The 24,031-nt window shown below is 38.3% G+C and overlaps 1 protein-coding gene across 1 annotated transcript; it reads right to left on the minus strand.

The window, feature by feature from the left end:
• Positions 1-1,353: 1,353 nt before the first annotated feature.
• Positions 1,354-23,892, minus strand: LOC140367864 (alpha-2-macroglobulin-like protein 1). Its single transcript, XM_072454603.1, is given in 35 exon segments — positions 1,354-1,415; positions 1,506-1,611; positions 1,693-1,761; positions 2,974-3,064; positions 3,150-3,274; positions 5,211-5,423; positions 6,245-6,432; positions 7,397-7,559; positions 7,901-7,975; positions 8,044-8,200; positions 8,275-8,350; positions 9,089-9,265; positions 9,818-9,901; positions 9,984-10,035; positions 10,193-10,314; positions 11,062-11,188; positions 12,345-12,570; positions 13,196-13,370; positions 13,435-13,528; positions 13,983-14,117; positions 14,741-14,890; positions 15,088-15,233; positions 15,326-15,389; positions 16,077-16,304; positions 16,928-17,095; positions 17,434-17,543; positions 17,801-17,918; positions 18,463-18,601; positions 18,688-18,772; positions 20,904-21,069; positions 21,451-21,471; positions 22,076-22,128; positions 22,450-22,606; positions 23,140-23,320; positions 23,756-23,892. Coding segments are annotated over 35 exon segments (4,392 nt in total). The 5' UTR covers positions 23,845-23,892.
• Between the last annotated feature and the right edge of the window lie 139 nt (positions 23,893-24,031).

Below are 24,031 nucleotides of genomic sequence, written 5' to 3' on the forward strand. Positions count from 1 at the left end.
TCGTTTTTACACACCTCTTGAGATATTGATATTATGGACCTTCAAAAAGGTGAAGATGTCCATTTTGACGTTTAACATATTTGCCATATATAGTGATTTTGAAGATGAATTATGAAAACTTCATACAGTAAAATTGAACAATACTTAGCAAGCTGGTGTAAGGGCTTCATAAGAAGAGTTCGGCAGTATTCGTTTTTATACACCTCTTTAGATATCGATATTATGGACCTTCAAAGTGGTGTAAATGTCTATTAGACGTTTGACATATTTGCCATACGTTGTGATTTTGAATGAATCATGAAAAATGTATTATTACGGTATTTTTTTATTTCATTATTGATACATAATTTACACCTGGATACAATACATGACGTAAATAAATAGTCACACATTTTTAAACAAGTTTTAATTTAAAGAAAATAAATAATGTCCATACAGTATATGCAATAGGCAACTTTGGATTTCACTGTTTAATAAAGTGACACATTACATGAATAAATAGTTTGCTTTTCAAAATTCGATTTCACTCTCCACGTTTCGTTTACTTTCTAAACTGGAACACCACTCGCTTTTTATGATGACCGTAATTAACAGCCACATTGCGCAACAGATTCTCATGCGGGCCACATTACCGTCGCCTCCGAAAATGTGGGCCACTTTACCGCGGTCTCGAAGAGCAAAAGCTGACAACACAACACATTTTCGAAACCTGTGCAAACATTTTGGCTAAATTGTGGGAATTAGAAATTAGAAACTTAACTCATGATGCAAGTGTGTGAAGATACCTTTAGTCCCCACAATGTGATACACTTCAGCCCACTGTGGAGCCTGTGTGTTTTACTTGTATTACGTTTTGTTTATATGGATTTTTTTATTTAACCAAACACAGCTTGAATAAACCGTTAAGTTATAATACTCCCCTGAGCTAATATTATCAAAGTAATATCAAAATGGTTTTATTGCCCACAATAACAAGACAACGTGTGACTCCAGACGACCAGTTTATTGTTCACAAACACCTCCTTCCACAAACTACAAAATTGCATAAACTGTAACACTGTTTCCACAAAGTATCACCAGGACAAGACAGGTTTATCAATTTATATTTTGTATATCAGCAATTTATATTTAGACTTCAAAAAGGTTGATGAATTCTTTAACCTAGAAGAGAAGTGACATTGTTACCAATATCATGACTTAAAACTATTAATTATCCCCTACTTTGGGACATATGATAAAAAACAACAAATATTGTACATCCTAACAAAAATTGCTACTTTATCGAAGTTAGTACCTAAACAAGGTACTATGTCATTAAAACTGCAAAACAAGGCAATATTCTACTTACTGATGTTACTCCTTGCACGTTTAGACTCGAGCACAGGGGAAAATGTACTCGGTCTCGTCTTTGTCACCTGAAATTTCAATAAAATAGGATTGAAATTTAAATAAATGATGGGAAAGAGAAGGAGAATGTGATTTAAATCCCTTCTGGTGTGACGTACTTGGCTGATAGTAGTCGTAGAGTTTGACCACAGCTGGCTTCAGCTTATGCACTGTAAGCTCTTGTATCAGCTCTAACTGGTGATTGATGGCTGTGCCTTTTGGAAGCTTTTGAAAAAACAAAACACAGACACATTATTACATTCAAACTAGTTTTTTTTTACCTTTTTATCCGTCAGGTGCGTTTACCTCTTTCAGATAGACCATAATGTGATCTTTGTCTTCTTCAACTCGCTCAACCAGCAAAGCACTTTTCAGCTAAAAACCCACAACAGATGTTAAATTGAGTTTTCACCACAGGATATAGGATTTCCACAAAACATTTAATAGACTAAAGAGGCTCAGTGTTGACGGTCTTAAGATTTAAACCAAGAAACAAAACCAAGCTAACTATTAGAAGAATCTAAACTGGTCTAAGGGTGCGTTTACTACACTGGCCCTGGTTCTATTTCAAAATAGTGATATGGCAATATATTGTGAGAAAGTTTTTGGCAATACACACATCGCTTGAGGTTTTAAACATTACATTTGTTTTAAAACAGCATAAATTCATTATGAATTGCAGAGTTACTCTGACTCATCAAGGCTTAAGCTACTGAGTTATTCATAAATAAGACTGTTCTGATATTAAGCACACTGTAAAAATATATAAAGTTCCTACACATTTTGTTACTCTCCAAAAGGTGAACATACTTTTAGTCACATGTGTAGGATATACAAGGGGTTTTGTCCTGTATCATGGAGGTTTGTCTCAATACCAGCCCTAGTTTGAGCCCAGTTCAGTCCTCCTGATCTAGACTTGATCCTGCTCTACTCATGGTTTAGATCCGGGTTCACCAAGTTTAGGGTCAATTTTAATGTGGTGTGTGAGCCAAGTGTGAACGCAAACACAGGTAAATGTAGGACTAAAGCAAGTCTAAATCAGGACTTAATAGATTCAGCACTTAACATGGACAAAACCCCTTGTTAAAAACTACAAAGTACGATTATCAAAACAACTTTACAAATGAATTCAGATTCAAAACATTCACTTTTACACTCTTACACACACACACCACATTTTTAACACACTGGACATTTTGTGTTTATACTTAGTCAAAGTATTTAGTCCAAGTCTATTTTTATTGTAGTAAACCTCATTTACATTAACTTATTTTTTATGCATGCCTCAGTTTATATTTAACTATTCTTATTCATTGTTTTATTTTGCACTTTCCTAGTTTGAATTTCATTCACTGGCAAACTGGGACTTAACTGTGACTAAACATAAACTTAACCTGGACTAGACCAGAAGTACACAAGGATCAGAACCAGACCTAACAAGGACTACAACAGGACTAAACCGGGCTCAGAACCAGACCTAACAATGACTACAATGGGACTAAACTGGGCTCAGAACCAGAACAAGTGTAAACATTTTTAAACATTGATTTTGTACTCTACTTTTGTATTTATTTTCACTTCACTCACCGCCTTTAGAGACTCAGAATCTACAATGAATCCAGAGAGCACTTTAATGTCGATGATGGCCATGTTGGTGGTGTCCTGCTCTCCGGTGTAACTATGAAGAGCAGCACATTTGGTCAGGTACAGACACAAAGCAATCGCGTTATCAATGTGTAAATGAACTGCAGTTTAGCTCTTACAGGGACTTGATCTTGAGCGTCATTCTGGGTCTGAGAGCGTTGTTCTTACACTCGGCCTCTGGAGTCACCTGAACGCTTAAGGTCGAGTCCTCGGACGGCGTTGGGATGTTGTACATGACAGAGACCTGCATGTTAAGAGCAGCAACAATATGATCAAAAATACATCTTCTACTATTACAGAGCAACAAGAGGAATACAGGAAAGAAACAGAGAATATATTTGAATATTCTATATACCTATTACAATTTCTAATTGATTTTTATTGATAGTCAGTGACTATTTGATGGAGATTGTGACTTGGATAATTGTATTTTAGAAGGTGATGATGATAATATTGATGAATTAGTTGATTTTGTATGAAATATTTTGGAGGTGCATTGTCTACATGGAAGTGGGGCTGTCTCTCTGTAAGTCTGTGGACTCTTCATCATTTATTTTTTTATTATTATTTTTTTTAGTTTCCACTTCAATTGGGACAATTGCAAGCAAAATATGTGCACTTTATCTTCTAATACAGTCGTTTAATGAGTGTCTAGTTAGTTTAATCACACAATGTAAAGGTAAAGCTCATATAAATCAAGCTTGTAAAACAGCCTATTTCCATTTGCGCAACATCGCCAAAATCAGAAGAATCCTGCCTAAAAGTGATGCCGAAAAACTTATCCATGCATTTGTAACGACTAGATTAGACTACTGTAACTCCCTGCTTGCAGCGTGTCCTAAAAGCTCCATAAAAAGCTTTCAACTGGTTCAAAATGCAGCAGCAAGATTACTAACAGGAACAAAAAGAAGAGAGCACATTACGCCAGTGCTGAAGTCTCTTCACTGGCTCCCCGTCGAGTCCAGAATCAAATTCAAAATTCTACTCTTGACCTACAAAGCCATAAATGACATGGCCCCATCCTACCTCAAAGATGCTATAGAACCATATCATCCAAACAGAGCTCTTCGCTCTCAGAATGCCGGCCTTCTGGTGGTGCCAAGAGTCTCTAAAAGTACTGTAGGAGGTAGAGCGTTTAGCTACCAAGCTCCTGTGTTATGGAATCAGCTCCCGACCCATGTTAAATATGCTGACACGGTCTCTTCATTTAAGTCCAGGCTTAAAACGTTCCTCTTCGAAATCGCTTATGGTCAGAGTAGTTAGGAACAGAAAGATAAACCCACAGCTTCAGCTACGCTGCCCTAGGAGTAACTGTGCTGGGGGAAGTATGACAGCTTGAGCACTATCCTCTTCTTCTGACTACTTATGCTATCAAACAATATTTATTTTTTAATTCCACTTGCAAACTGTTCACCGCCTTCTTTTTCTTTCTCTCACTCCTGAGGACCTGTGGACCCAGATGTCCCTCTCCTGGTGAAGTGGTCCCTGCCCCATGTGGACGGTCCCTCATCTGCCTGAAGAGTGGCTCCAGTTCGCCTCAGTCGGTCCCTCATCTGCCTGAAGAGTGGGTCCAGCTCGCCTCCGACGGTGCCTCATCCACCTGAAGAGTGGGTCCAGTTCGCCTCCGACGGTCCCTCATCTGCCTGAAGAGTGGGTCCTGCTCGACTCCGACGGTCCCTCATCTGCCTGAAGAGTGGGTCCAGTTCGCCTCAGTCGGTCCCTCATCTGCCTGAAGAGTGGGTCCAGCTCCAGTCTCCTCGTGTCCGTCTGTCCGTCTGTGAGAGTCGGATCTCTCCTTCACTGGAACTCCTCCAGGTTTCTACGCTTTTTTCCCAAAGAGGTTTTTTTTTTGTAGTTTTTCCTGGCCGAGAAGGAGAGTCTAAGGACAGAGGACCCTGGGACATCGTCCCTCGCCACCACAGACATTGTCTGACTTCATCGCCACCACAGACATTGTCTGACTCCATCGCCACCACAGACATTGTTGATTCATTTCTCCCTGTGGCCCTCAGAGGCAACTGTTGTTGTGATTTTGGGCCTTACAAAAATAAATTGATTTGATTTGATTTGAAAGTAAAATGAATGAGGAGTCATTCAAAACAATAAAAAAAAAAAAAAAAAAAAAAAAAAAAAAATCAAAACATTGATTTAGAATGATTCTTTATGGTGCGTTCACTGACCTGAATGGAGGCGCAGGTGCTGCCCTTCACTTCCACAGTGTATTTCCCGGTCATGTCTTGGAGAATACGCTCCTGGTACAGCAGCCTGTTGTTCTGGTTCACGTCAAACACCAGCTGACCACTGGGAGACTGGACTGTGACCGTGCTCTGACCCTGAGGACTGTAGACCAGAGTGGAGTAGAGAGACAGGGCCTGCAGGGCGACCACTGTGTCCTGGAGGAGGAGACGACTGTTACAGGAGGAATAAACCAACAAAGACAACCACATACAATACACCAGGACATTATATAGAGCCAGTGATTCAGGGCACACTTTTATGTTGCACACCAGCCACTAAAATATGATCAAATCACAACATTTTGGAAGTAACGTCTCCGTGCGCTTTGTCTAGACTTGGCAACAATCGAGATGCTTATTTTTATGGTTCATAAGTTTGCTCAAGATTGTCCATTAAATCCATGTGTCAATCTGTAAGCTGATATTTACAAGACACACCTTGCAATACCTCAAGTGTGTTCCCTGTCGCCCAAGAGCAGTAAGTAGAGTAAGCGAGGTACTTGGCATGATTTATGATTTAAAAAGAACGTGAAATTAAATGGCTTTTGGTTATAAAATGTTCTTTGAAGTTCATTTTGTTTATAATTTGACATAAATATAATTAAAACCAAAAATATAATTGTGATCATTGACTGTAGACTGTAGTAAACAGATGTATGCCTAATCAAATCAAAATCACAATAACTGGAGTTGGGTTTACTGGGAGTGTGAGAAAACAAACACAAAACAAAAAGTGTTGGGAACAAAAAGTGTTGGGAACCATTGAACTGGAGAATCATCAAAAAAAATTAAGAACAAGAAATCACACTGCAAATACAGTTGTGTTTGAGAGGATGAATAGGAACGATAAAACATAAATCTTAAGTAAAAGCAGCTCAAATCCTAATCACATTTCTAAGGACAATAATTTAAATCTTTTGTAATAATTTGCGTACAATGAAAACATTGGACACACATTTCTGAATTCTATATTGCACCTGTGTGGAGCTGTAGCCTCCATAGTAGTTCTGCTGTTTGGTCAACCAGCGGACAATTAGAGAAGCGTAGCCCAGGTCTTCTGTGCTGGGAGTGGACGAGAGTTTAGCCAAAAGCACATAAGCGCTGATCTCCACCGAGAGAGAGGCGGATGTTTCTTTTGAACTCTGGGCCCAATGGAGGAAACCACCTGAAAACCACATTAAAATGACATAAAGTCAATCTCATAACGTCAAAACACAATGACTTAAGTAGACACAATGAGCAAATGTATCTAAACTGTTAAAGTGTTATGGTACACTTTGTTTTACCTGTGGGGAAATTTGTCCTCTACATTTGACAAATCCTTAAACAAAACAGCAGACTACTGTTCCTGTGACGATGATCAATATATCAACAATTATCGTTCAATATATGATAGATGGAAGAATATTTTTTGGGTCTCCTTGTTTATCGTAGGAACTGGTTTGTAATTTTTCCTTATTTTTCTCTTTTGGACTCTAACAACCACTTTTACTGTGTTATTAATGTATTGCAGCTCATGTTTTCTTTAAAATAATGATGGTTCTTGGAATGGGGTTTTCTAGCTTTATCCTGCTTTATTATGTCAGTGGTATAACTTCATTTTTCTGTCACAATACATCATACTTCAAAATGTGTTATCGTGACTAGTATCATACCATGTACCACGTGACTAGGATCATACCATGTACCACGTGACTAGGATCATACCATGTACCACGTGACTAGGATCATACCATGTACCACGTGACAAGTATCATACCATGTACCACGTGACTAGTATCATACCATGTACCACGTGACTCGTATCATACCATGTACCACTACTACTGTTACCATAACAACAACTGAAGGTGAAGAGATGTTCGATAACTCAAAACTAATTTAAAAACGCACTTGTTTATGTTGCCCTGACACTCAAATGGTCAAACACTGTCATCATCAGAGATACATTACTCCTACAACAGAAGCAGAGTTAGACTGGACCAGACCGGAATGCATACACACTCGTAATGTCTTAGGGTTCACGTCTCCAGGGCCCGAGTCAGTACTGATGGAAATAAACTTCCCCTGTGTTAGAACTCTTCTTTCAACTCTCGGGTTACTTCCATTTCTTCCACAGCTCCACTCACCGTCTCTGTGTGCCACTGCGTCGAGATAGTTGAGCAGTTGGCCCCTGACTGCGGAGTCTCCGGCCAAAGTGAAGACGTAGGCCATCAGGGCAGTGGTGTAGGTGTTGCTCAGATCTACCATCGACCCCTTCAGGCAAGTTAGAGCCTGGGCCACCGCTGGATACTATTGGAAACACAGATGCACTTTAAAACCGTCTTTACAAACGTACAGGTAGGAACGCAAAACACAACGCAATCAAATCGAAATCTACATTTTAATAGTTTTCTACTTATAGCTTTATTCAGTGGAATAGTCCATGTGGTAAATATTTATACATTGGTTAAGAAGCAATTTGTGAAGAAAACAAGAGAAATCTGTTGAAAATGACAGGAAGTAGAGCCGAGTTCATCCCTCTGTGATGTCATCAACAAGTGACATCATAGTGATATAAGACCTGGAGTGGTGGTCAGGCCACAATGACTATCTAGTATTATTATTCAACAGCGAATACATGATGTACTTACTTCTACAGACACTTCATTCTCCAACAGAGCGGCAGTGATGTAGGCGGTCAGTGTTACATCATCGGAAACTCCTCCCTGAAAATGTCAATGAGTCAAACCCTGTATAATTAATTGCATTTTAAGTGGTTACCAAGTATTTTTACCTTCATTCTGTTGTTAAATAGTTTTCCGATCCCTTCAAAGCAGCCTTTCGGATTCTGCGACGTCTCCAGCCACTTCTTTGAGTCCTCAATATTATTTGGGTCGATGTGGATGAAGTTTTTGGCTTTCACGAAGGATCTCATGACAAAAGCAGTCAGCCTGAGGAACAATGCACGTGCAAAATCTCTATCGTGTATTTATTTATTCATGCATTTGCCGTGATCTGAACGCACCATGTGTTTCCTGATCCCGATCCGAACGTGCTGTAGGCGCCGTCGCTGTGCTTGTAGTTCAGCTGCCTCTGGTAACCTGTCACATCAAAGTCAACATGAAGTGAGCCCTTCTTAAAAAACAGACAAGTCAGTGTGAATCTAGCCAGTCAAGACTCTTTACATATTATATTGAGATGTTTGGTATTAAAGAAAATAGTGGCGTGTGTTTGGGAAAAGAAGTCAGAAGATGAGAAATTATGAGAAACATTTGCCGAATCCACTGGTGAAGCACTAAATACTCACTGTCAATTCTACCTGAGAGACTTATTAAACTTGACTAATCTAATATTCCGTACTTTAACCGTTCGGTGCAGTTACAGTGGTGAATGGCTCATGATTATTCTTGAGGGAGAACGATTTGCTCTAATATATATATATATATATATATATATATCGATGACGGTATCAAATACATTCTCATGCTTTTAAAAATAAATGCTTTAAACTAACTATATAAAAAGCAATAGGTGTTTATATTTCAGTTTAGGCGCTTATATTTAGTTTATAGGTCAGTTCAAGCTGAGGTGGAGCTAAAATGATAATAATCTATATACACAAAAGGTAAAATTCTGTAGAGCAGATTCAGTCCATTTTATTACAACCCTTCGGTATCGTATCGGAACACAATACTCAATAACACAGAGTATTACGTGGTATTGGATCGAAACACAAATTGCAGGTGTCGTCCATAGTTTGTTTTTATAAAAACTACAACTGCCCATTCCAGCCACGTTCACATTTGAGTCTTTTCACGTCCAAACTGCCCGCGACTCACCGCTGGTCAGGTAGTGCGTGGCTTTCTCTCTGATCTCTGGCGTGAGCTGGTTGGTATTTTTCAGATACTCCATGATGTAGATGTTTGGAGCCAGAAGAGCCATGTTCTGCTCTCCACAGCCGTACGGCATCTGCAACAGATTGTCCAGGTTCTTCATGGCCCGGCCCAGAATGTCCCCTGCACAAATACAAACTCATTATTACTTTGTATGGGAAGATTGCAATGTATTATTACTATCGTTTCTCAATGACTTCATATTCAGTTAATATTTGTGTAATATTACAAATGAATCAGCAACCATTGGCAACAAAAAATATTAAATAAACTTGAATTGGCACTATGATTACACTGGCAACATGTACAATCTTAAATAAGACTGTAAGTTACAAAGTCATTGAATTAAGTCGTATTTATCTCGATGAGTATATTTTGACTTTAAAATAAGATTTGCCAATAGAACAAGTACGTTTTTATCTAATTTCAAGTTAGAGAATGCTTGACTTTTTTTTATTTTAAGTATTTGACAGAGATAAAGATATTTGATGAACGTTCCATTGACAATCTTACATTAATGTAGTCAAAATATACCCAAAACAAGAGAAATACTGCTTATTTCAAGTACGTTTTAATCATCTTATTTTAGATGTACTTTGAGTGAATTTGCCAGTAAATCCAAACACACATTGAACACATTTTAATTTGAAAATGGTCCCGTTTGTAAACTCTTACCCAGCACTGAAACTGCCGCTCGAGCAGAGCCAACAATCACATTTTCAGGCAGTTCCACTTCAACCTCTTCAGTCAAAGTCTCCTCTGTGTATTTCACAGTCAGACAAATACAATTAGATGTGATCATTATAATAACACATTGCACTTTGCCTACAATTGATCTTACCTTTAGGGCAGAGCAGCAGGTTGTGTGTTTTTGTCATCTCAACTCCTTCAGGCTGAAAAAAGTAGACAAAAATCACTTTGATCATGTGACTCTTGGACACAATACTCAGGTTGCATTAAAAGCTACATTTGACGAGTAAAAGACGTCATAATGTAATCATAAAAAGGACGGTTGAGCCTGATGTCTGGATGTGAGAACAGTCATTGCACCTTCACGATGAGCGGCCGAGTGACCAGGTCGATGCGTCCAGCCTCGGGAACGTGGGCGACCTCATTGCCACATGAAACTTGAGAATCCAAGGCCTCGGCTCTAACGGTCACGTTCACGGAGCCTGGAAGACAAACTTCATTAACATTTTTGAGCTTTACTTCAAATAGTGCTGCGGACATTAATCAACTCATCGTGACTAGTCGAATAAAAATAATCATAGTATCTAGACTATAAACAACATCAAACACATGACAAGACTGAGCCATTATTAAATCAAAATGTCAATTTTTTTTTTGATCAATACACTTTATTCATAAATATTCTCTATCGAGAAGCCTTCAGTCGACATATTTCAACATTTATTTGGTCAAAAATGTACTTTAAAAGTCTCAACACTAGAAACAAATTACAATCTTAAAAAATATATTTAAGAGTGATTGAATTAAGTCATATTTATCTTGATTTTAGTTTATTTAGACTCTCAAAATAAAATTTGCCAATAGAATAAGGTTCTTATTTACGAAATGAATCTATTAATAAATCAAGTTAGAAAAATGCTTGTTTTCATCTTATTTTAACATTTTATGCTCGTTAAAGCTAATTTCAAAACAGTCAAACTATACTACTTATTTCAAGCACCTATTAACTTAAATAAGATTGTAATTTATTTTCTTGCTCGAAACTCATCCCAAATAAGTCCTATGTTAAAAGTATCAGTAGTAAAAGTATATACAAGTACTAAGTGTGACTGTATAAATGAATGTGATTTCAACATTTTGCAAAGCTCAAATCAAATTCAATAAGAAAGTAAGTAAGTAAAAGTAAGTAAGCCTTAAAGCCCTGGGCATAAGCGTGTTGAAAGCCTCACCCAGAGCCGTGGCGTCCATGGTCCAGCTCACGGTCTTGCGTTCTTTCCCACAGAGACAGAAAGTGTAGTCGGCTCCAGCGATGGAGAGCAGAGTGAACTCCTCAGAGGGAACTGGGTTCACAGCGACCTGACGACAGCAAGAGCAGAGTATTTGTACATAGTGTTTTTGTACGAAAAGGTTGTCCCTATAGCAACTTTACTTCATCAGTTGTATTTTATCACACGCTTACACCAGTTTTTGAACATTTGTATAAAGAACGAGCTTCAATAATGTTACTTTAGCTCCCTCTAAAGGATTCAAAGTGGAAGTGTGTTGTAAAATAATATTCAAAACATTATTAAGTGTCCCATTTATTTCCCCACTTTTCAGCCTCCAGCCATGGGTTTGATTTATTTATTATTTGTTTAAATAATGGGACCGTGCACATTTGAATGTTTCAGAGTGATGACAAATCAGGGCCGTTGTCAAAGAGATTAACAATTGAAACTAAATAGTACATGTTTAAATGGTCAAAACTCCTCAAAATGTCATCTTGAAACAGGAAACTGAAAACCACAAATACAATGTTATTTAGGCCTTTGTGGAGTTCAGTGCATGTTTGTTTTTAGACTAAACTGAAGACAAAGCCAAAAGATCACCCCCGATTTCTCCTTTTGATACAATTTTGAAGTTATTGTGAACTTGAGGATGTTCCATGTTATTATGAATCTTATGCAGCATGTTAATCATGAGGAATATAATGTATTTTTATTGTTGTGTGCACCTGCAGATGGAAAGCTGAAGTAGCTCAATCTGGTATATTTTATTTTGTGAGATTGATACATTTTTACCTACATATTTTGAGAATGTATGCACGTAAAAAGTATCAGTTTCTAATTAATTATTGCTCCCACATGTTCTTATATAATAATTACTTTATCTTATCAATAAATGAAAACTGGAACAACATTTTTGTTCTTTTTCTTTGCACTAAAGGGAAACATTTCTTCATTTTTTGTAGCTCATTAACATCTGAGCTGTTCATTCATTACATATTGTTCATCATTTAAATAAGAAGGTTTAATGGGATTCTCCAGTTTTTTGGTATGAAGTAGTTTCATTATTATCGTTTATCAGGATATTTTCTGCAACGATATATCGCACTTCACAGTTTGTTATCTTCCCGACTAACGGACTATATAATGTGGAGCGGTAACTCGATATATCGCACTTCACAGTTTGTTATCTTCCCGACTAACGGACTATATAATGTGGAGCGGTAACTGTTGCATCAGTAGGTCACCATCATGCAGCTGGTGAGGTAGTTGAAGACCGTGGCCTTGAGTTCAAAGTTCTCTCCTCTGATGATGGAGTAGGGCAGAGTCAGCTCCAGGAAGAACGGCTGGAACACAATGAACTCTTTCCGTGGCGCCAGACCGAAGCCTTGAGAGGAAAGACAGAAGGCCTCCGTTTCCCAGGTCGTGATGGTGTCCGGGATCTCCACCGGCACGTCCGTTTTACCGGAGGATCTGAAACACCGCAGACACAGCAATATGTTCATTAGTGACCTGTATATACAAGCCGTGTGTACCTTTATACTATGGTCAGTGAGAATTCCATTGCTAACTGTGTGAACAACAACAGTTTTGGTACAAGTAGCTCCCGCAGCAGTTAAATTATATTCTATATCACTGCCCTGTTCACGATCGGTCCGGCTAGTTCCAGTCAGATCTTCACTTCTCGTTCCATTCATTCTCTGTGGGAATTAGCCTGAGTCTTGCTCAAATATTGCCTTATAAACAAACAAAGGCAATATATTAAGATTTTTTAAATACATTATCAATCAAATAAAGGGGGGGAAATGGTGACTGAAGGCTTCTAAATAGAATATTTAGTGTATTACTCTTTGTTATAAAAATATCTTTTCATATGTGTTTTAGAGCCTTTTTGGCTGAATTTAAAACAAATTAATAAATTAATTTATTAATAATAATTGTGTATATTCATGATTAGTTGATTGATCATTTCAGCCCAACAAGATAGATTTGTTTAATGCCATACTGTGGAAGATAACATCTCCACAGGGACAAGCAGCGTGTTCAGGTTCATGCCAAAAGATTGAAATTGGTCCAGTGTTTCTTTTTGTGCACTAACCCAATCTCCACCAGGTCCCAGATCCAGGTCTCGGGGAAGAAGGTCCTGACGGTCTCAATCACCGGAGGAGGAGGGGCCCCACCGGCTCCACCGGGGCCCACGCTTCCCATTGGCATCATGGGAGCAGACATGGGCACATTACTGACCTCTGATCTGGCAACTTGATATGCAATATCTTTAAAAAGCAGATAATTAAAAAAAGACAGAATTTCTGAGTCGTGGTGTAAGATGGAGATTACCATAATACCGGCCATAATGGTATTCTCGTCCCAAATACGAGAGGCAGTCAGGCGCTCGGACCATCAGGTTTGTAGCCATCTTCAGCCCAATGTTCTAATATCATCCAACGACAACAAGAACGTGTTAAATGTGTCATGTGACAATATCCCACAGGAATGAACGACACGACAAAAACTAATGGTGCTCTGACCCCGTTTGGATCCATCAATTCAGAGATTTGAATGCAGCTTTATACTCAAACACAAATACTATCTACCTTTCATCACTTGACAAGCTCTAGTTGAGTGACTTGTGGATGAAGAATTGCAGTGTGAAGTGCCATTAATTATTATTTTAGAAGTCGACTGGTCCAAGGATTATGTCTATTGTACATAAAATACATTTTTATCCAAATTCATGTTGAAATATGGTAGTGTATTATTGGGGAAGGTCAGAAAAGTTTGACATTTTGATTTAATGAGTGTCTTTGCTTAAAAAGATCTTTGCTTATATGTTTTAGAGTCTGTATAGTCCAGCAAATGATTAGAATTAACAATATAATTTTTACCTGGAAGACAGTGAAGGCATCGTCTGTGTTTCCTGGGTAAGGCCAGATGGATCGTTTGGGTCGGACCTGGATGCACTCTGTGGGGTCCTGCACTTGATAGGGGGTGTATCTGTTTCCTGGCAATAAGTTGTAGATCTGACAAAACAGAACAGGCAATTATACCCGAGAAGAGCGGCTGCTGCACTATATTTTAAATGATCACAATATACACATCTCACTAACAACAGTCATGTTTTGAATGCGTTTGTACATGGTTCCTGACAAATAAAAAATAAACTAAACCAACTAATAACTAAATGTCGATATCTTGCACACCACTACCTCTAATTCAAGAAACTAAAATACAAAGAATATGCTATGTCAAATGCCTTTCTACAAATAAATGTTTAAGGACTTCTTAAAAAAAAAAAAAAAAAGGTACAAAGACATTTAATCTGCCTGAAAGGAGAGTGATTTTTAGAGGAATAAGAGAATACAATGCCATGTAAAATGTCAATATTTTTGCTTTTATTTGTTTCTTTATTAAAAAGAATTCAAAAAATAAAGGCTCTGTGTGTAATGAAGCAACATTATATACAGGTTTGACTTTCTGAAATGAGGGACGAAGGAAATTTCCATTTTTTGTGATATTCTAGTTTTCTGGAGACCAAGCTTTTTCCTCAAAATCGAATTGAACTCTTTGTGAAACTAGTATCGTGTATTGTAAGAGTGATATTCAGCCCATGTGTGAGTGTGTTTTGATGCTGTGTCATTCTAACCGTTTCTGCTTTCAGATGTTTGCCCGGCTCTTGGATGAGGACGCTCTGGTCGATGACGCTGATTCCACACAGAGAGTTACTGTGTCCCGTCACTCGCAGAGAGGCGTCTGCTCCTGGAAGGCCCTGGGACGGGCTAAACTCGAGCGCCACCTGACAAAAGCCAAACACAACATTAGCATTTAGTTTACTCAAATACTAAATAGGACATCCCTCAGAGTGTGTGATGTATGCAAGTTAGAGTTACATACACTCTGAAAATAATTGTTTTGGCATTTAGTGTTGTATAAAGTACGTAATAAGGCTAAATTTGATCTTGTATATTATATTTCATGTTTTTGTCCACTGACCTTGTGGCTGAAGCATTTCTCTGTTTGGAAGCTGGCGCTGTGGGCGATCACAAAAGTGCTGGGCAGGACGGCGTAGGCCAAGACGTAGAAATCTGGAACCAACGCTCCAGTGATTTGTAACTTGAAGGAAAAGCTGCCCTCAGTCACTGAAAGATTGAAAGAGATTTTTACATCAACAAATGCCTGTTTTATTCTCATTTCTCACTGTGCTAGTGACACAGATCTTCTCAGTTCTTACCAGAGTTGTCTGTCACATCAATTTCTTTGATCCTCTGCATCACAATACCGTCTCTGGCAATGACCTGAAAATGTAAATGTAAAAGCATGAGAAATACACAATATCTTTCACACAGCTGTGTCTAGGTACGGATGTTATTTACTTTTGTAGAAATATCAATAACCAATGATTACAACTATTTTAAAGGGCTATTTGTAAGGTTTTCAGTGACACACACACATTCATACAAAACAGATTACTGATATACTTTAAACTTAGTGTGTAGTTTAAATTGGAGGTGAGTAAAACTTGATTGTGTGTGTTTTTTTTTTTTTATAACTGGGAAAATAAACTCTCCTGCTGGACAATAGTGTAACTGACTAAACAGTTAATGTCATAGCTGGTTTTATTGATTGTGACAGCAGCCATCTATCGAGGGTTTCAGTAACTTCAATCAATTGTAGATGATCAGCTTGTGTCATTTGTTCAGACTTTGGAGGAAGAAGTTTCCATGTGGTCCCCCTGTTTGCAACGCCCCTGGACGTCGGCCCGTAGTCTCAGAGAAGTGTGGTCTAATGTGTGATCCCTGAACCTCACTGGCTTCAGAGACTTGTCACATGACATTCGGGCTCATGTTTTGTGTAACTTTAGAGGACAGTAGCCTTTGCTCATTTGCATACTAATGATGTTAGTATACTAGTATATTATTTAGTGTCACGATACTAAAATATCAAACTCCATTTCAATACCAACACTAGCCAGAGCATCTCACCAGGAATATGATGTCCATCTTCCCCAGTTCCTCTTTGACCACAGAGTAGTTGATAAAGATTTCCTCCTCAGCGTCACAGGCAAACGGCTCAGAGTGGGTCTTCACCTCGAGCGAGCTCACAGTTTTGGTGTCCTGAGTGGACTCCTGGGCCATGGACAGCATGATGTCTCCCCCCATGAAGAATGGGACTCTGTAGCCGGGATAGTCCAGGTTGGGCTTAACACCGACCTGCGGTTTAAGAGTCATTCAGTTAGTTAAGCTTAGCACAGTAAAACATCAAATGAAAAAGTGAAGTTAAAAAAAGTACCAAGAAACATAGAAACCGCAAAATAAAAACATTCACACAGTTAAAGTGTTGGATCAGAGTTCAAAGTGTATTGTTCAAGGTTTTTAGCATGACGAGATGCATTACATTTAATGAAGCATTATCTTCCAGTTCAAGAAAGTAGCAAGACCATAAAGGCTTTACATGCTTTTTAGTAAGAGGATTCAAGTGTATTCATCTGGACACCAGTTTGAAAAACAACTTCCATCCGAGTCATTCTTAATTTGCTGACCTGGTTTGAGAACTCTGCATTAACCCTCCCAGAAAAGCCTGTTTTGTTCATCTATTCGTTTACCCTGCCTTAGTTTAGGTTAATGGAGTGCATTTACCATAACGAGGTATTAACAATATAATCTACATAGACGAATCTTATCGTGTGTGTGTGTGTGTATATATACACACGTGTGCATATATAAGAGATAAGATATTCCTTTATTGTCCCACATGGGGAAATTTCATTGGTGCAACGCAGGTAGATACAGAAGAAGAACACATGTGTATGCGTGTGTGCGTAGACGTGTCGTACATGGAGGTGGATGTTTCCGCTGTATCCAGTCGTGTCGAGGGTGAAAGTGGCCTCTCCGTTGTTGTCGGTCGTGAGGTTTTGGAGGTGACGTGAAGACCAGGTCTCTCCCTCAAACAGGTAAACGTCTGTGTTTTCCATGGGCGTGTCATCGAATCTCACAGCTTTAACCTAAAACACACCAAACATGTTCAGTCCATGCGAGTTCATTTGCTGGTTAGAAGTGACAATGGATGTCAGTGGGTCTTTCCTGGTTAAAGAAAAGCTGAATAAATTCATAAAATTATCAGATTGGGGCAAGAATTTAGATTATTCGGGTCACAATATAATCAAAATAACAATGAAAATTTAAGAAGCAAAAATAAGTCACTTAAATTTGAATGCTAAAAAAGTCAAACTTTAAATTTCACTAATGTCTGTTCATAGTGTCAATAATTGTGCATAATCATAAAATCATAATCTGTCTTCTAAAAATAAACACTCAAATTTGTGACTAGTGGCAGACTTACTTTTCCTTGAAGGGGGGCATCTTTCTCATAGATCTTTGGCGTGTCGAAAAAGGTTAACTTTCCAATAACATATGAAATGGAAATCTTTTTCGTTTGCGCGTGTGTGATGCCTGTGAATAAACAGCTTTTAAGAAGACATATTCAAGATAGACATACTTTTTGCCGAGTATTAAGTAATGAACTGTCAAACGCAAATCATTGTATTACTTTTTGTCCATTTTAAACCACAATACTAATCTAAAATGAGTAAATACAAAGTTGTGCGTGAATAAATCTCATTAAAGTCTCCAAAGATCAGTGCTATTTATTCAAACATTTTTCTCCTCTCATCTTTATCCTTTTAGAATAAGATTTTAAAATAGCAAACCTGTTCCTTCCTCTTCTGTTTTGGTCACAATCTCCAGTGTGTCCTGCAGAGCCTTTTGGTCCAGCCTTGTGAAAGTGGACATTGGGAAAGTAAAAGTAGCACATCCATCTTTGTCAGCCTAAAACAACCGAGAAAAAGCAAATACAGATTACACTCAATCATTTATCTTTTTGGATACTGGTTTAAAATATCTGTGTTCGATATTACCATAAACATAAGCAGCAAATCCCAATTTCCAGGATAGAAATGTAATTTATTTTGTTTTTCACTGGCAAAAATAAAATGTTCTAGCCTCAACATTGTATTATTGCTTTACAAAAAGCATAATTTGTAATTAAGTATGTAATATATCTGTAGATAAAAAGGAAAAACTCCCAGGAGTCCAATATAACTACATTTATATGCACAGACAATGTAAAGTCCAACGGTAAATGTGTTTGAACCAGGCTGTCACATCACTCTGTGCCACTGTGTGCCTGAGTGTTTTTCATTTGCCAAAACCACCTTGATTTTTTTTATACGTTGTGATATTCAGAGTTAATTTCATTTTCCTCATTAAAACGTTCATTCCTATTTTCATTTACAAACTTTCAAAGAATCTGTTGTGCTACTGCTTGTCAGTGCTTATTTTGTATCTACATTACAGTAAAATGACCAAATACCGGTTTGCTCTCCTTGTGGCACGGGGCAGTGACCTCTGGAAGGGCATCTAAGCTGTCAAACGACCTGTATAGGTATGTATTGAGTGGTCTGCATGCATCAATCTTCAGTGTCCCAGGAACAGGCTGTCCAAATGTGTATCTAAAGACAGGGAATGTTTTCATTATGTTTAACGTTGTTTTAAAAAAAAAAAAAAAAAAAAAAAAAAAAAAAAATTATGGACTTACTTGGCACAAGCTTCTACAGTGATTTCCTCCTGGGCAATGCTCACTTCATCCTTAGAGGTGATTTTGATGTCAAACTTTGGCAAAACTGGGGGTTAAAGAACATTTGTAATTAGTTACATTTGTCCATTAGCAATTAGTAATTCTTTGGTTGTTGTAAGTGTTACTTTTGCAACGATTTAAACTTGGTTTAGTCAAGGGCCAGTTCAGAACAGAAGACAAATGTTTTCTTCTTGTATTTAGAAAGGAGTGATCTCAGACTTCCGGGATGATGGACGAATCCATGGAAATAATCTGTATTTTTTTTTACAAGTTGGAGCAGATATATGAAGAGACTGGACACCTATTTTGTGAACATGTCTAAGAAAAACAAAGAAAACCACTGCAGAGAACCAGGCTGGCAATGCTAGTTAACATTAACCCCCCACTGTCACCCACGCTGCATCTGTGCGAGCCGCTGCTGTTCGTCTATGCCAAAGGCTCGCCCCAGCTCCAGATCAAATTCGTCTGCCGATGTGACTCGGAGCGGGATAGACCCGTTGATTATGGAGGCTTTTACGGGAGATTACTGACAAGATTACAAAGACAGTGGACGCAAAGATGGACGCGACCCTGGCGGAAATGCATGATTTGAAATCCTGGACATTCGCGCTACAGGAAGTGGTCTGACCTGAAGGACACTCGCTTTGCCAACCAAGGTGGCTGAAGTGATAAACCAGGTGTTGGTTTTAACTGACAAACTGGACGACCTGAGGAACCGAGAGCGAAGATGTAATATGCGGATTGTCTGCATTCCAGAGGACACTGAGGATGTGGTCAAATGTATTTTCCACACTATAGGGCGCACTGTCAATGAATGGTCTATTTTCAACAATTTTTCATATATAAAGTGCACGGACTATAAGGCGCATTAAGCGAAACAAAACAGTCAGATAAGTCAGTCAGTGAAACTTTATGCATTTACATTATTAATACAGTATGCGTGGAAAGTGGCCAGCTTTTCTTCATAATCTTTTGGCAGTTGCGAGATAATACATATATATGTCGTTTGAGAAAATTTAAGGCTTTTAAGGGTGACTTGTACCGTAATTCAGAAAATACAGTATATGGAGACCTGGATCCCTGAATATCTCAAACATCCAACAAAAGCTGGAAAAATGCGCATTGTTCTCTGGCTCCAAAACCGGCTCTGAACCAGCGTCCAAGACCTATTATACTTAAGTTCGACAACTTCAGTGATCAAAAGCGTGTCATGGCAGCATCTAGACACCTCGCCGCGGGCCAATCCGGATCAACCAAGCTCCAGGTCTATTTCTATTTCAAGGACTACTCATCGCAAGTGGTAAACTTAAAGCTTTTGGTCCAGTGAAGAGAGAGAATAATGTGGAATACACTCTGCTTTATCCTGCAACGCTGAGGATCAATGTGAATGGAAAGATGAAAAGATTCACTTCAGCAGAAGAGGCGTTAGCATTTGCCAATTCAATACAAGATCCAGTCCGACATTCTCTCCCATTTAATTTCCTTTATTTCAATGAAAGGGACCTGGCCTGTACTGGAGACATGTGGATATTTGCCCAAAGTGGGCCAGAGTGTTTCCAAGTGAAAAGGTTATATCAACCGTGCCGGAGGGCCTTTTTTTAACCTAGAAAATTCAGACTTAAATTTAGAAATTGACAAATTTTAGGGACTAAAATGGGACACTTGTTTTGGATTCTGCTTGCCTTAAAATTCTTTGAATGTCTTTTCTTTTTTAATTTACTTTGATCTCCTATGTTCTCTTTGTGTGTTTCTTGTGATTTTTTGTAATGTTTTTAAATTTTGGAAACTGTATTTTTTTAAAGTAAGAAAAAAGAAAGAAGTGATCTAAAATATAGACCATTTTATTCATTCTGTTCATTGTAAACGACAATATTGATCTAAAATGGCTTGATAATAAAAAACAAGTTCATTGACTTTCTGTATAAAATGGCAGAAGTGATATCTTCATAGAGACATTTCACCTCAACAAGCAGCAGATTTTCATTTGTTTTTTTTATTTTTGAGCAATGGATTTCACCTTTGTACATCTGGGAACACGCTTGAGTCTGAGGTAAAATCATTATGTTGGATGTTTAGAAAAGTGGATTTAGCATCACATGTCAGCACAAACAATAGCATTAAAGTTAAGTTTGCACATAATATGAATAATGCATAATGAAGTGACAAAACAAACATACCATATTTCTCCACCTTGAAGTTATGGTAGATTTTGTCCTCCCCAAAGGAGACGATGATCTGGTAGGAGCCTTCTTTGGCCTCAGGATTCAGGGGGAAAGAAAGCTGCAGTACTTTGCCATCAGAAGTGTGGTTCACCCACTGCCCGATGCGGTTACCGTTTGCATCCTTAAAACAACAAAGGAAACGTGTTAATTGCAGACTTTCCGTCAACCCTGTACTCTAGTATATGTAAGTCTATTTTAAATATTCTAATGACACATATTATTAAAACAAGAACTACACTAACATCGCCCTGAAACCTATGGATGAACCTAACAGATCCGAGGACTTCAAAAGTACCGGTATTGTTTGTTTTAGCTTTTTTTAATAGTATATAGAATTATCATGGTTGTTTAGTCTTTGAATTATAGTTGTTGTCTGTCTAATGTCAAATGTAGCATGAATGTGAATGGGTTTGTCACGGCTGAATTATAAAAAGAAGTGCAAAAACATGTAAACATTTTGAGTTGGATCAATGTGTCTATAAAATAATTTAGTTTAGCTTACCTCTAGTTCGATGATGTCATACTGTAAAAGAAAGCAAAGACATCAAATCAACTTTGCATGGAGAAAATCACAGACTTCTTCCTCAAATACACAGAGCGCTTCTATGTGCATGTTTAAAAGGCAAACAAAATAATCTGTAAATCTGCCTAAGTACGTCTGTCTGCGTCGCTGTTTGTTTAGGGTCGTCCTTTTGACTTCCGCCCAAACTACAATGCTGCACTGTGATTGGTCAGGCCCACAGCAGCCGAACTCAAAACAAACAGCGCGAGCCTGACCAGATTCTGTGAAACAAATATTGCGAAAATTCATCTGGCTAGCCATGTTAGGGCAACTGAAAGATTACAGAGCCTTATACAGTTTATAAATGTTGGTAAAGTTGTATAAAGTTGTACTTTGTTGACGCAATGTGGCTGGGTATTTAAAGTTTTAAATAGTCATATTTATATACACAAAATGCCAATTAATTTCCCCCTGTAAAGTTCTAAATCTACAGTCATGGAAAATATTGCTTAACAAAAAAAGTGGGAGTTGTGAGATTGAGCTTTGTTGAAGTTTGTCATAACTGAACAAATTGAACTGATGCAACAGGTCTCGGTGCCTCATTCAAATCAATGCAGTCACTCACTTTTCGACAGGCCGGTCTTAGCTTTATGTCCAGTGTCACCAGCCTGAAATGTACTGCAAAAAACAAGTTTGCATTGGCTTCACTGAGTAAAAGTTCATACAATCATTAGATTATCAACAGCAGTTTCATTGGTTATTTCTTCAAAAGTGAAGCTTGAGGTAATCTTGATGGTGTACTATATTAAAAAGACAAAATAGATTTTTCTTGTGTACTTTTTTAGTCTGTGCATACTCAAGGCTTCCCACATGTGACCAACCAAATAAAAACACTTTATCCCCAGTTCAAAATCCTTTGATAGTATTAGATTAGACTCTCATGTAGCAGTGAACGTACCATTTGTGTGTGTGCCTTAGTAAAACCTTGAACTAAATTACCCGTCTGTCCCGGGAGGTAGATGGGCTTGTCCGTCTGGACGAAGGTCACTGGTTTACTGATTCGGATCAGGACCTTGCGAACTTCTCGAGAGTAAAATGTCTCTCCTTGAACCTCCACCTGGAAGTGCTGCACCTGCTCCTCTGGCACCAGCGGAGCCTTTATCACACAAAGAGACACGACAGTCACAAACACATGTCTTTAGTGAGTCTCAGACAATATTAGGAAACGGTAAACTTACACCAGAAAATACATTTAAAAAACATAATCGGAAATCTGTGATTAAATGTTCATACAAATAATACATACAATATTTTCTTCTTTTTTCCAAATGGTAAATTTCTGTTTTCTAAGTACAAAATAAGGAAATAAAAAAGTCAAATTTCAATAGTTTGGGAATTTTCATGTTTTGGAGAAAAGGCTCTTTGACTATTTGAGTATTGGCAATGACAATGGCTAGTTTTACATGTACACCAACAATTAATTATTATCTGATATCTGGGCCTTTAAGATGATTTCAACCACACAAAAAATGCAAAACCTGTTGCGAGTAAGAAGAGAGACCATGATCAGAAATAAATAATGTTTTTGGATCAGATTTTGAGCATCTGAGCATAGAAATTACAATGGCTAAAACGGGTGAAACATGGAGAGAAAAAATAACCCAGTAAACTTGTTACAGATGTTCGTACCAGGAAGTCATGGCAGACGTGAAAATCCTTCTTTGACTGTTTCTGGAAGAGGGTCATGTTGAGCTCTGGGGACCTGAGGCTCACAGTCATCTGAAGGGTCTCGTTGGGCTTCATGAGGCTGACGCAAAATGTCACCTGAGCTCCAGACTCCAGGATGGCAGGGATCGCCACCATGTACTGTCTGTGGACAAAGAGAAGCGCGTGTGAATATAAAGAATGTTTTAGTCTGTCCATGTTGCACTGGGTTGTCAAAAAACTAAGACATTTGAAAAGGTATCGATATTGAAATCACATGAAGGACAAAATTTGACCTTTCCTGAATATTTTAGCTTTGAGTCAATACTAGGATAAGTAAACATCAACTAATTCCACCAAAATGTAATGCTGCTTTTCATGTAACACCGCAACTACTTTTGTAAAGAGAATGTCAAAAACAAGAACAAGAAGAAGCTGCAAAAGGTTCAGAATCAGCAATGGAAAATATATTTTTGAAAGTAGACTGGTAGAATACGCATTTCACAGCTAAAATTAATCTCAACAAGAAACCAATTATAATAATAAAAACGAGAACACAAAATTGTAATCAAAACAGATGCGTGTCAAAAATGTCACTTACGGTCCTGCCGCCAACGCCCCACCCAAACAGAGGCACCCGAGGGTCACAAACAGCACCCACGTCCGCATCTGGATCCCGGATCGGCCCATGATTAACCAGGACGGGCTTCGGTCTCAGCGTCTGTTAAATACACTGCCAAAAGAGCACACGCCTCCGTCAGAGTGAGGACACGCCCCCCGACCGGGCGCATCACTCCCACAACCGCTGCGATCCATAATATGGAATCTGCTTTAAGGGAGGATTTTTTTTTGGTGAAAGATGTTACAAAATAGTTAG

This window comes from Eucyclogobius newberryi, unplaced genomic scaffold (assembly GCF_026437365.1).
Source record: "Eucyclogobius newberryi isolate DKJ021-1_F unplaced genomic scaffold, fEucNew1.0.hap1 SCAF_10, whole genome shotgun sequence".
Classification (NCBI taxonomy): Eukaryota; Metazoa; Chordata; class Actinopteri; order Gobiiformes; family Gobiidae; genus Eucyclogobius; species Eucyclogobius newberryi.